This window comes from Ahaetulla prasina, chromosome 7 (genome assembly GCF_028640845.1).
Source record: "Ahaetulla prasina isolate Xishuangbanna chromosome 7, ASM2864084v1, whole genome shotgun sequence".
NCBI lineage: Eukaryota > Metazoa > Chordata > Lepidosauria > Squamata > Colubridae > Ahaetulla > Ahaetulla prasina.
Genome location: NC_080545.1, coordinates 98,453,215 through 98,465,515, shown reverse-complemented (window position 1 = coordinate 98,465,515; position 12,301 = coordinate 98,453,215). Strand labels below are relative to the sequence as shown.

At 46.3% G+C, this 12,301-nt stretch overlaps 1 protein-coding gene across 1 annotated transcript in view; it reads left to right on the top strand.

Moving 5' to 3' along the window:
* CHCHD3 (coiled-coil-helix-coiled-coil-helix domain containing 3) overlaps window positions 1-12,301 on the top strand; it is a 272,613-nt gene that overhangs the window by 200,773 nt on the left and 59,539 nt on the right. The window contains exon 6 of the mRNA XM_058190055.1: window positions 10,987-11,057. Within this exon, the coding sequence (XP_058046038.1) occupies window positions 10,987-11,057 (71 nt within the window). The remainder of the gene's footprint in view (window positions 1-10,986; window positions 11,058-12,301) is intronic.

Below are 12,301 nucleotides of genomic sequence, written 5' to 3'. Positions count from 1 at the left end.
TGCAGTAGATATATACAGGAGAGGTAGAGAGAGAGAGAGGGAGGGGAGATTAGATAAGTAGATAGATACAGGAGAGAGAGAGAGAAAGAAAGAGAGATAATTAGATACAGTAATATACAGGAGAGGTAGAGAGAGAGAGAGAGAGATACAATAGGTAGGTAGATTACGTAAATTGATAGATGCAGGAGAGAGCGAGGAAGAGAGAGAGAGAGAATGGAATGGAATGGAATGGAATGGAATTCTTTATTTATTGACCAAGTGTGATTTGGACACACAAGGAATTTGTCTTTGGTGTATATGCTCTCAGTGTACATAAAGAAAAATAAAATACATTCATCAAGAATCATAAGATAGAACGCTTAGTGATAGTCATAGGTTACTAAATAAGCAGTCTAATCTAGGAAACAAATAAAACGATATAAACTGTAGAGATACAAGCAACAAGGTTATAGTCATAAGTGGGAGGAGATTTATTTATTTATTTATTTATTATTTAAATTTTTATACCGCCCTTCTCCCGAAGGACTCAGGGCGGTTTACAGCCAGATAAAATAAACAGTCCTAATACAAAATAAAATACTATTAAAATACCACTAAAAACTTATTCAATTTGGCATAATTAAAATTTAGCAAATAATAAAACCCATTAAAACCCATTAAAACCCATCAATAAAACCCATTAAAACCCATAAAAACTAACCAGTCCAGCGCAAATAAATAAGTGAGTTTTGAGCTCATGGCGAAAGGTTCGGAGGTCCGGAAGTTGGCGAAGTCCTGGGGAGTTCGTTCCAGAGGCGGGAGCCCCCACAGAAGGCCCTTCCCTGGGTGTCGCCAGGCGACACTGTCGCTACCGACGGCACCCTGAGAGTCCCTCTCTGTGAGGCGCGCGGGTCGGTGAGAGGTATTCGGTGGCAGCAGGCGGTCCCGTAAGTAACCCGGCCCTATGCCATGGGCGCTTTAAAGGCGTTCACCAACACCTTGAAGCGCACCGGAAGGCCACAGGTAGCCAGTGCAGCCTGCGCGGGATAGGTGTCACTCGGGAGCCACGAGGGCTCCTCTATCACCAGCAGCTGCATTCTGGACCAACTGCAGCCTCGGATGCCCTTCAAGGAGCCCCATGTGAGAGCATTGCAGTAGTCAGGCGAGGCGTCACAAGGCGTGGTGACTGTGCACAAGGCATCCCGGTCTAGAAAGGCGCAACTGGCGCACCAGGCGAACCTGGTGGAAAGCTCTCCTGGAGCGGCCGTCAAATGATCTTCAAAGACAGCCGTGCATCAGGAGAACGCCCAGATTGCGCACCCTCTCCGCCGGGGCCAATGACTCGCTCCCGACAGTCAGCCGCGGACTCAGCTGACTGTACCGGGATGCCGGCATCCACAGCCACTCCGTCTTGGAGGATTGAGCTTGAGCCTGTTTCTCCCCATCCAGACCCGTCGGCTTCCAAACACGGGACAGCACTTGATAGCTTCATTGGGGTGGCCGGTGTGGAAAAATACAGCTGGGTGTCATCAGCGTACAGCTGGTACCTCACACGAAGCCACTGATGATCTCACCCAGCGGCTTCATATAGATGTTGAACAGAAGGCGGCGGAGAATCGGCCCTGCGGCACCCACAAGTGAGGCGCGGTGACCTCTGCCCGTCAACACCGTCTGCGACCGGTCGGAGAGATAGGAGGAGAACCACCGATAAACGGTGCCTCCACTCCCAATCCCTCCAACGGCGCAGCAGGATACCATAGTCGATGGTATCAAAAGCCGCTGAGAGGTCTAATAGGACCAGGGCAGAGGAATAACCCTATCCTGGCCCTCAGAGATCATCCTGCAGCGACCAAAGCCGTCTCAGTGCTGTAACGGGTCGGAAGCCGGACTGGAGCAGGTCCAGATAGACAGTTTCCTCCAGGTGCAGGAAACTGATATGCCACCATACTCTCTACAACCTTCGCGCAGCGGGTTGGAGACGCGATATACCTAAAACAGCGGGTCAGGAAGGCTTCTTGAGGAGGGCCTCACCACCGCCTCTTTCAAGGCGGCGGAAGACTCCCTCCAACAAGGAAGCACTCGTAATCCCTGGAGCCAGCCTCGTGTCACCTCCTGGTGGCCAGCACCAGCCAGGAGGGCAGGTCCAGTAAACACGTGGTGGCATTCAATCTACCCAGCAACCTGTCCATGTCCTCGGAGTCACAGGGTCAAACTCATCCCAAACAACATCACCAAGACCGCCCTCAGATACCCGTCTGAATCGCCACAATTTTGGTCCAGACCGTCCCTAAGCTGAGCGATTTTATCGTATAGATAACCGTTAAACTCCTCAGCACGTCCCTGGCGGGTCATCCCGCTCCCCTGGTGAAGGAGGCGGGTCACCCGAACAGGGCAGCTGGGCGGTTATCTGCCGGCGCAATGAGGGAGGGCGTGGGGCGCCTCGCTTCCCTCAGTGCCACTAGGTAGGTCTAGTATAGGATCTAACTAGTGTCCGATCAACCTCTGAGCGGCTGGACCTCCAGGAACTCTCTAGGCGTCTTCTCCGGCGTTTCATCCCCTCAGCTCCAAGGGCGGTTGGGATCTGCGCGGGTCAGAGGCAGAGGCCGACACGGTCTAAAGCCCCAGCTGCAGCCCGTTCCCAGGCTGCAGCTAGTTCCTCTGCCGTGCCGTGAGCCAGACCCTCAGGAAGTGGCCCAAGCTCCGTCCGAAACCTCTCTGGGTCCATCAGGCGCCTGGGACGGTACCATCGTAGTGGTTCCGTCTCCCTGCGGTGATAGGTAATCGGAAGGATGAGAATAATAATAGAATAGAATAGAATAGAATAGAATTTTTTATTGGCCAAGTGTGATTGGACACACAAGGAATTTGTCTTGGTGCATAGGCTCTCAGTGTACATCAAAGAAAAGATACCTTCATCAAGGTACAACATTTACAAACAAATGATGGTCAATATATCAATATAAATCATAAGGATTGCCAGCAACAAAGTTACAGTCATACAGTCATAAGTGGAAGGAGATGGGTGATGGGAACGATGAGAAGATTAATAGTAGTGCAGATTCAGTAAATAGTTTGACAGTGTTGATGGAATTATTTGTTTAGCAGAGTGATGGCCTTCGGGGAAAAACTGTTCTTGTGTCTAGTTGTTCTGGTGTGCAGTGCTCTATAGCGTCGTTTTGAGGGGAGGAGTTGAAACAGTTTATGTTTCCTGGATGTAAGGATGTGGATGTGAGTATGTTTATACTAAACATAAACATCCAGTTTATGTCCTGGATGTGAGTAAATATTTTCACAGCTCTTTTTGACTCCTGCAGTATACAGGTCCTCAATGGAAGGCAGGTTGATAGCACAGATAAGATAAATAGATAAGATACTTTTAAGGTTATTTGCCCCATACTCCCTACCAGCCATGGCTAAAACTGGGGAGCTTTCAGCTCAGCGTATGTGTTTTCAGTGTGCGCAGTATAGCAACAAAAAGAGGATTAGAATTTCTTACAATTTTCTCTCTATTTAGAAGTTAACCTCCAATTCCTACCCAGCTCTAGAAAACGTGAAAGATATGTTTTTTTTCTACTGCACTGGTCCAGGATAAGGTATCGCTGTCATTTTCCTGAGCAGGTATTTTTCAACCTGAAACTACTATATGCTGTAATTTATTGCCTTATTAAGGGAGAGATTCAATTAACCAGCTGAGAAAAAAGGAGCCATTTTTTTTCTGCCAATATATTAGAAGGCTGGACGTTAATGTAATTTTTAACAGCCAGCCCTATTAAAGTAAACAGGATATTTCTATCCAACATTTATATAGTTCTAGATTTCTTCTTTTAAAGGCAAGTAGGGGGAAAAGACAAAATAAAACCCTTTATCCATTGAGAAAGTATGTCTATATGCACACATCAGTAGAATTCCAAGTAAAAAACCCATATCATTTAACTAAGCTGAATCTAAATTAGAGGGTGGTTAAAGGATATGAAGTATAAATAAATAAATAAACAAACAATGATCAAAGGATGTTCAATATGCCTAGCAGCTTATTGTTCAAATGGTGGAAGGAAGGAAGGATGGATGGATGGAAGGAAAGAGGGAGGAAGAGAGAGGGAAAGAGAGAGAGAAAGGAGGGAAAGGAAAGAAGAGGGAGGGAGGGAGAGGGAAGGAGAGAAGTGAAAGGAATGGAGAAAGGAAAGGGAAAGGAAAGGAGGGAGAAAAGAAAAGAAGAGGGGGGAGAGGGGGAAGGAGAGGAATGGAAGTGAAAAGAAAGGAGAAAGGAAATGGAAAGGAGAGGGAGGAGAGAGAGGAAGGAAAGGAGGGAAGGAGGGAGAGAGGAAGGAAGAAAGAAAGGAAAGAAAGAAAGAAGAAAAGAACCCAGATGGCATGCAAAGAATATTGCTTTTGTGTCTAAAGACGTGCCTTCGTGCTTTAAAATGATAAAAAATTGCGATCGATCTTTACAACTGTTGTGTTCATCTTTATTGATCAGGCCGAAGAGAGATGAATGGCTTTCGCTATGAGCGGATGGGCAACCTCAGCATCAGAACGGAGGGCAGGTTGAGGGGGGGGGTCATCCATCATCTCAAACCGGGGGGGGGGGAACCTGTCCATCTGCCCCCCCCTTCCCGCCCTCCGTCCACCTGCGTCTAATCGCATCCCCATCGATTTTAAGGGGTCTTTGAGCCACTTGGGTGTGATTGTCCTAGGATGAGGGCCATTGCTAAATCCAGAAGCCGTGTGTGCGTGTGTTTGTGTGTGTGTTTGTGTGTGTGTGTGTGTGTGTGTGTGTTTGTGTGACAGCAACTTAAACAAGATTTTCATTTTCCATTTTCCATTTTTTCCATTTTTCTACCCCACGAAAGTTGATATCGGAGGCAGATGAATTATTAGGGGCCGGGTAGAGACTGTCTTGTCCTGTTTAATCTTCGTGCAGCCTTTTGACTCTCGCATCCGATCCGCAATTTATTACAATTTGTGTAAAAGACACAGAGGCCTGCCTGAAACACAGTTGTGCCGCATTCTTCGTCTCCTTGGTGTAATGTTTTTTTTTAAAATTTATTTTAACAATGATTTTTGCCCGATCCCCGGCGAATATCACAGCGGTAGCGGAGAGCTGCGATAATTAAAAATCAGATCATCAAATATTTGTCCTGTTATTTTTTTTTTCCAAGTGGCGTTTTATCTTTGAGCATTTCTAAGCGCAGGTAGTCCTCAGCTCACGGCCGCAATGGAGCCCAACATTTTTGGTTATTAAGCAAGTTGGTGGTTAAGTGAATTCTGTCCCCGTTTTACGACTTTTCTTGCCACGGTTGTTAAGTGAACGGCTGCAGTTGTTAAATGAGCCACACCGTTGTTAAGTGAATCGGGCTTCCTCGTTGACTTTTACTTGCTGGAAGGTCGCGAAAGGGGATCACGTGACCCCGGGACGCTGCGACCGTCATAAATACGAGTCAATTGCCAGGTTTGATCACGTGACCACGAGGATGCGACAGTGTGTGAAAACCGGTCATAAGCCGCTTTTTTCAGTGCCGTCGTAACTTTGAACGGTCACTAAGTGAAATGTTGTAAGTGGAGGACTATATGTACATCTAAAGACAAAGAGGGTTTTTTTTTCACTTCTGTCTGTGATTTTGATTTTCTAGCTTCTTGTTTCATCAAGTTGTGATTTTGATACGATACAAAGCAGAAGATTTTACAGGAAGTTCTCGAGTCATGACCGTAATGGAACCTGCCCATCACGGTCATAAGTCGTGACAATCGTAAATCAAGTAACCCAAGTGGGCTTACCCATTTGAGGGGTTGCGACAAAATAGAGGGGGCCATCCTATTTTTTCAAAACACCTGAAGGCAGGACAAGAAGCAATGAATGGGAACTAAGCAAGGAGAGAAGCAACTTGGAACTAAGTAGAAACTTCCTAACAGGGAGGACAATTAACCGGTGGAACAGCCTGCCACCAGACGTTGTGGGGGCTCCATCACTGGAGGTTTTTAAGAGGATGGACAGCCATTTGTCTGAAATGGAATAGGGTCTCCTGTTTGAGCAGAGGGTCAGACTAGAAGACCTCTAGAAGGGCTCTATTCTGATTACGTTACACATTTGTCTGAAATGGGACAGGATCTCCTGTTTGAGCCGGGGGTTGGACTGGAAGACCTCCAAGGTCATTCCTTCCAGCTCAGTTCCGATGGATTGAAAACCGAGCGACCAACCTGATTTTATGACCTTCTCTGCGGAGGTTGTAAAACGAATGGCAGCGGTCGTAAAGAGAACGCCAAGGTTGTTAAGCAAATCAAAGTTTGGGGACCCCTGCAATATAGGTACGTTTTAACCCAAAACTGGAAGCAAATGCCATTTTTTTTTAACAAAACGGACACAGTCGTACGACCATGGGGCACTGCATATGGTTGTAAACGCGAGACATTTGCCAACGCCGTAGCTGCGGACACGTGATCATGGGGGATGCGGGGGGGGGGGGGGAACGGCCGTTGGAACTGAATCTGTGAGGAGGCTGCCCCAAGGAGGCTCATTGGAACTCATTGGTCATAAGTCGAGAACTACCTGTATCAGAGAGCGCCTTGTTTTTCGTCCGTTACTTACCTCACCGCCTCACCGAAGTGGTGTCGGGTCTCCTGCTTGAGCAAGGGGTTGGACTAGAAGATCTCCAAGATCCCTTCCAGCTCTATTCTAATTGATTGATTGATTGACTTTTTTCAGTGCTGTTGTAAGTTTGGACCCGTCACTAAATGAACCATTTGTTGTGTCTGCGCCCCCCGAGCAGGGCCTCCTGCCAGAAAGTGACTTGGAAAGTGAGGGGGAAGGGCCGTCAGGACTTACCTCGGGAGCACCGGCTTCCCTGGCTCAGCTCCAGGAGCCAGAGGCAGGCCAGGTGGAAGAAATAACGAGGCCTCCGTCCCCTGACTCTTTCCCCCCCCAGGCCACGCCTTCAGACCCAGCTGATGGCAATCAGGCTTGGTTGGACCCTAGGTTTTGTAGGCAGGAGAGGCGGGAACAACAGAAGCAGGGGTGGGGCAAGCCTAGGAAGTGCTGAGTCATGGAGCCACACCCCACAGGATATAAAGGCAGCAAGAGCTGCTGTGCCTCTTCGTAGCAGGCAAATTAACTGCTTAACTAAGAGCTGAAGAAGAGTTTGTTCCTGGGTGTCTCATCGGTGTCGAGGGAGATAACAGAGACACTTGGCAGACTCTCCCTAGTTTGCTGCCAGAGCTGATAGTGCCGGCTAATTAAGCCATCGCTCGGACGGAGGCAAAGGAGGACAGAACACCATTGTAAGTCGAGGACTACCTGTAGAAGCAAATAAATATAGGGTGTCACAAAAGGCTGTTTTTACTCACAAGAGTGGCTTGGCCAGCTGACACAGAGGTCACTTGAGGGCTGTGAGCATGACTAAAGCTTGCCTACGCGGCTGGCTGTGTGTTTGCGGTTACCAAGGCTTGGGAGGGGGGGTCTTTGTGATGTCATGAAGGTTCAGTTGGGAAACTCAACTGAATGTGGAGACCAGCAGTCCTTGAGGGTCACAAGTGGTAGGAACAGAGGTAGAGGCCGGCCTGGGGCTGAGGATGGAAAAGCCCGGGAGAAGAGGAAACCCAGCAAAAGGAAGAGGGCCCCCAATGAAAAAGGTAGAATAGAATAGATTTTTTTATTGGCCAAGTGTGATTGGACACACAAGGAATTTGTCTTGGTGCATCTGCTCTCAGTGTACATAAAAAAAAAGATACGTTCATCAAGGTACGACATTTACAACACAATTGATGGTCAATATATCAATATAAATCATAAGGATTGCCAGCAACAAGTTATAGTCATACAGTCATAAGTGGAAAGAGATTGGTGATGGGAACTATGAAAGATTAATAGTAGTGCAGATTCAGTAAATAGTCTGACAGTGTTGAGGGAATTATTTGTTTAGCAGAGTGATGGCCTTGGAAAAACTGTTCTTGTGTCTAGTTGTTCTGGTGTGCAGTGCTCTATAGCGTTTTGAGGGTAGGAGTTGAAACAGTTTATGTCCAGGATGCGAGGATCTGCAAATATTTTCACGGCCCTCTTCTTGATTCGTGCAGTATACAGGTCCTCAATGGAAGGCAGGTTGGTAGCAATTATTTTTCTGCAGTTCTAATTATCCTCTGAAGTCTGTGTTTTTCTTGTTGGGTTGCAGAACCGAACCAGACAGTTATAGAGGTGCAAATGACAGACTCAATAATTCCTCTGTAGAATTGGATCAGCAGCTCCTTGGGCAGTTTGAGCTTACTGAGTTGGCGCAGAAAGAACATTCTTTGTTGTCCTTTTTAATGATGTTTAGATGTTAGCTGTCCATTTGAGATCTTGCGATATGATAGAACCCAGAAATTTGAAGGTTTCTACTGTTGATACTGTGTTGTCAAGTATTGTGAGAGGTGGAAGTATGGAAGGGTTTCTCCTAAAGTCTACCACCATTTCTACGGTTTTGAGTGTGTTCAGTTCCAGATTGTTTTGGTTGCACCACAAGGCTAGTCTTTGACCTCTCGTCTATATGCGGATTCGTCATTGTCTCGAATGAGACCAATCACTGTTGTGTCATCTGCGAACTTCAGTAGCTTAACAGATGGATCATTGGAGATGCAGTCATTGGTATACAGAGAGAGAGAAGTGGGAACCCAGCAAAGGAAGAGGGCCCCAATGAAAAGGTAGAATAGAATAGATTTTTATTGGCCAAGTGTGATTGGACACACAAGGAATTTGTCTTGGTGCATATGCTCTCAGTGTACATAAAAAAAAGATCGTTCATCAAGGTACAACATTTACAACACAATTGATGGTCAATATATCAATATAAATCATAAGGATTGCCAGCAACAAGTTATAGTCATACAGTCATAAGTGGAAAGAGATTGGTGATGGGAACTATGAGAAGATTAAAAGTAGTGCAGATTCAGTAAATCGTCTGACAGTGTTGAGGAATTATTTGTTTAGCAGAGTGATGGCCTTGGAAAAACTGTTCTTGTGTCTAGTTGTTCTGGTGTGCAGTGCTCTATAAGCGTCGTTTTGAGGTAGGAGTTGAAACAGTTTATGTCCAGGATGCGAGGATCTGCAAATATTTTCACGGCCCTCTTCTTGATTCGTGCAGTATACAGGTCCTCAATGGAAGGCAGGTTGGTAGCAATTATTTTTTCTGCAGTTCTAATTATCCTCTGAAGTCTGTGTTTTTCTTGTTGGGTTGCAGAACCGAACCAGACAGTTATAGAGGTGCAAATGACAGACTCAATAATTCCTCTGTAGAATTGGATCAGCAGCTCCTTGGGCAGTTTGAGCTTACTGAGTTGGCGCAGAAAGAACATTCTTTGTTGTCCTTTTTAATGATGTTTTTGATGTTAGCTGTCCATTTGAGATCTTGCGATATGATAGAACCCAGAAATTTGAAGGTTTCTACTGTTGATACTGTGTTGTCAAGTATTGTGAGAGGTGGAAGTATGGAAGGGTTTCTCCTAAAGTCTACCACCATTTCTACGGTTTTGAGTGTGTTCAGTTCCAGATTGTTTTGGTTGCACCACAAGGCTAGTCGTTCGACCTCTCGTCTATATGCGGATTCGTCATTGTCTCGAATGAGACCAATCACTGTTGTGTCATCTGCGAACTTCAGTAGCTTAACAGATGGATCGTTGGAGATGCAGTCATTGGTATACAGAGAGAAGAGAAGTGGGGAGAGCACACAGCCTTGGGGGGCCCCTGTGCTAATTGTACAGGTATTTGATGTGATCTTGCTTAGCTTCACCTGCTGCTTCCTGTTTGTTAGGAAGCTTGTGATCCACTTACAAGTCTGTTCCGGTACCTGTAGCTGGTTTAGCTTAGTTAGAAGAATGTCTGGAATGATGGTATTGAATGCTGAACTAAAGTCTACAAAAAGGACCCTTGCATAGGTCTTTGGAGACTCAAGATGTTGGTACCAAGAGGAAATTCAAACTGAAGGCGGGGAAATGGGCAGCTGAATTGGAAAGAAGGTGGATTATGTGCGTTTTTCTGGTCAACGCACTGGAACTAAAGAGTCAGTTTTTGGTAGTGGTTAAAATGCTGGCCTAGAGAGCAGGAATCTGTGAGTTCTAGTTCTGCCTTGAGCAACAAAGCCGGCTGGGTGACTATAGGCCAATTACCAGGAGACGGTGAATTCTAGTCCTGCCTTAGGCATGAAAGCTGACTGGATGACTTTGGGCCAATAATCTCACCAGAAGACTGGGAGTTCTAGTCCCGCTTTAGGCATGAAAGCCAGCTGGGTAAATTTGGACCAATCACCGGGAGACTGGGAGTTCTAGTCCTGCCTTAGGCATGAAAGCTGGCTGGATGACTTTGGGCCAATAATCTCACTAGGAGACTGGGAGTTCTAGTCCCGCCTTAGGCATGAAAGCCAGCTGGGTAAATTTGGACCAATCACCGGGAGACTGGAAGTTCTAGTCCTGCCTTAGGCATGAAAGCTGACTGGATGACTTTGGGCCAATAATCTCACCAGGAGACAGTGAGTTCTAGTCCTGCCTTAGGCATGAAAGCCGGCTGGGTGACTTTGGGCCAATCACTAGGAGATAGTGAGTTCTAGTCCTGCCATAGGCATGAAAGCCAGCTGAGCGACTGTAGGCCAATTATCAGGAGACGGTGAGTTCTAATCCTGCCTTAAAGTATGAAAGCCGGCTGGGTGACTTTGGGCCAGTCCCTCTCTTTCAGCCCAGCCCACCTCACAGGGTTGTTATGGAGAAAATCGGAGGAATATTATGAATGTTTGCTAGATAGAGTTATAAAGTAAGTTAAATTTGGATTTTAAAAAAAATCTAATAAATACAAAAGCAATTAGAAAAGACTACTTTGTGTGGCTCTGCTTGTAGCCGTGCTTGAATGTACAAACATTGGTACGCACAAATATCTCTTCGAGAATTGCATGAACGCCCACTCTATAAATATTGTCCCCATTTCTCATTTGCTTTTTGGGGCATTTATATTTAATTTCTTCTCTTTTTTCCCACCCACCCCTGTTTTTTCTGCAGAGCTCACAATTCTACAAAGTCACCACAGAACAATACGAGAAAGCTGTGAATGAGGTCAAATCCCGATTCAAGTAAGACCTTTAAAATATATATATATATATATATATATATATATATTCTTTATCCCTTTTTGTTTTGCTTTGCTTGCCCCTAAATGCCAGGATGAAGCCGTTGCGCCCGTTACCCATCATCCTGTGCCATTCATACAGGTTGCCAACGTAATTTTTTTTGCAAGAAAGTGTTTGGATCGATACGTCTAAAGCAGGGGTCTCCAACCTTGGCAACTTTAAGGCTTTGCTGGCTGAGGAACTCTGGGAGTTGAAGTCCACCAGTCTTAAAGTTGCCAAGGTTGCTGGCTGAGGAACTCTGGGAGTTGAAGTCCACAAGTCTTAAAGTTGCCAAGGTTGCTGGCTGAGGAACTCTGGGAATTGAAGTCCGCGAGTCTTAAAGTTGCCAAGGTTGCTGGCTGAGGAATTCTGGGAGTTGAAGTCCACAAGTCTTAAAGTTGCCAAGGTTGCTGGCTGAGGAACTCTGGGAGTTGAAGTCCACAAGTCTTAAAGTTGCCAAGGTTGCTGGCTGAGGAACTCTGGGAGTTGAAGTCCAACAGTCTTAAAGTTGCCAAGGTTGCTGGCTGAGGAACTCTGGGAGTTGAAGTCCGCAAGTCTTAAAGTTGCCAAGGTTGCTGGCTGAGGAACTCTGGGAGTTGAAGTCCACAAGTCTTAAAGTTGCCAAGGTTGCTGGCTGAGGAACTCTGGGAGTTGAAGTCCAACAGTCTTAAAGTTGCCAAGGTTGCTGGCTGAGGAACTCTGGGAGTTGAAGTCCACAAGTCTTAAAGTTGCCAAGGTTGCTGGCTGAGGAACTCTGGGAGTTGAAGTCCACAAGTCTTAAAGTTGCCAAGGTTGCTGGCTGAGGAACTCTGGGAGTTGAAGTCCAACAGTCTTAAAGTTGCCAAGGTTGCTGGCTGAGGAACTCTGGGAGTTGAAGTCCACAAGTCTTAAAGTTGCCAAGGTTGCTGGCTGAGGAACTCTGGGAATTGAAGTCCGCGAGTCTTAAAGTTGCCAAGGTTGCTGGCTGAGGAACTCTGGGAATTGAAGTCCACAAGTCTTAAAGTTGCCAAGGTTGCTGGCTGAGGAACTCTGGGAGTTGAAGTCCAACAGTCTTAAAGTTGCCAAGGTTGCTGGCTGAGGAACTCTGGGAGTTGAAGTCCGCAAGTCTTAAAGTTGCTGGCTGAGGAACTCTGGGAGTTGAAGTCCACAGTCTTAAAGTTGCCAAGGTTGCTGGCTGAGGAACTCTGAGTTGAAGTCCACAACACAAG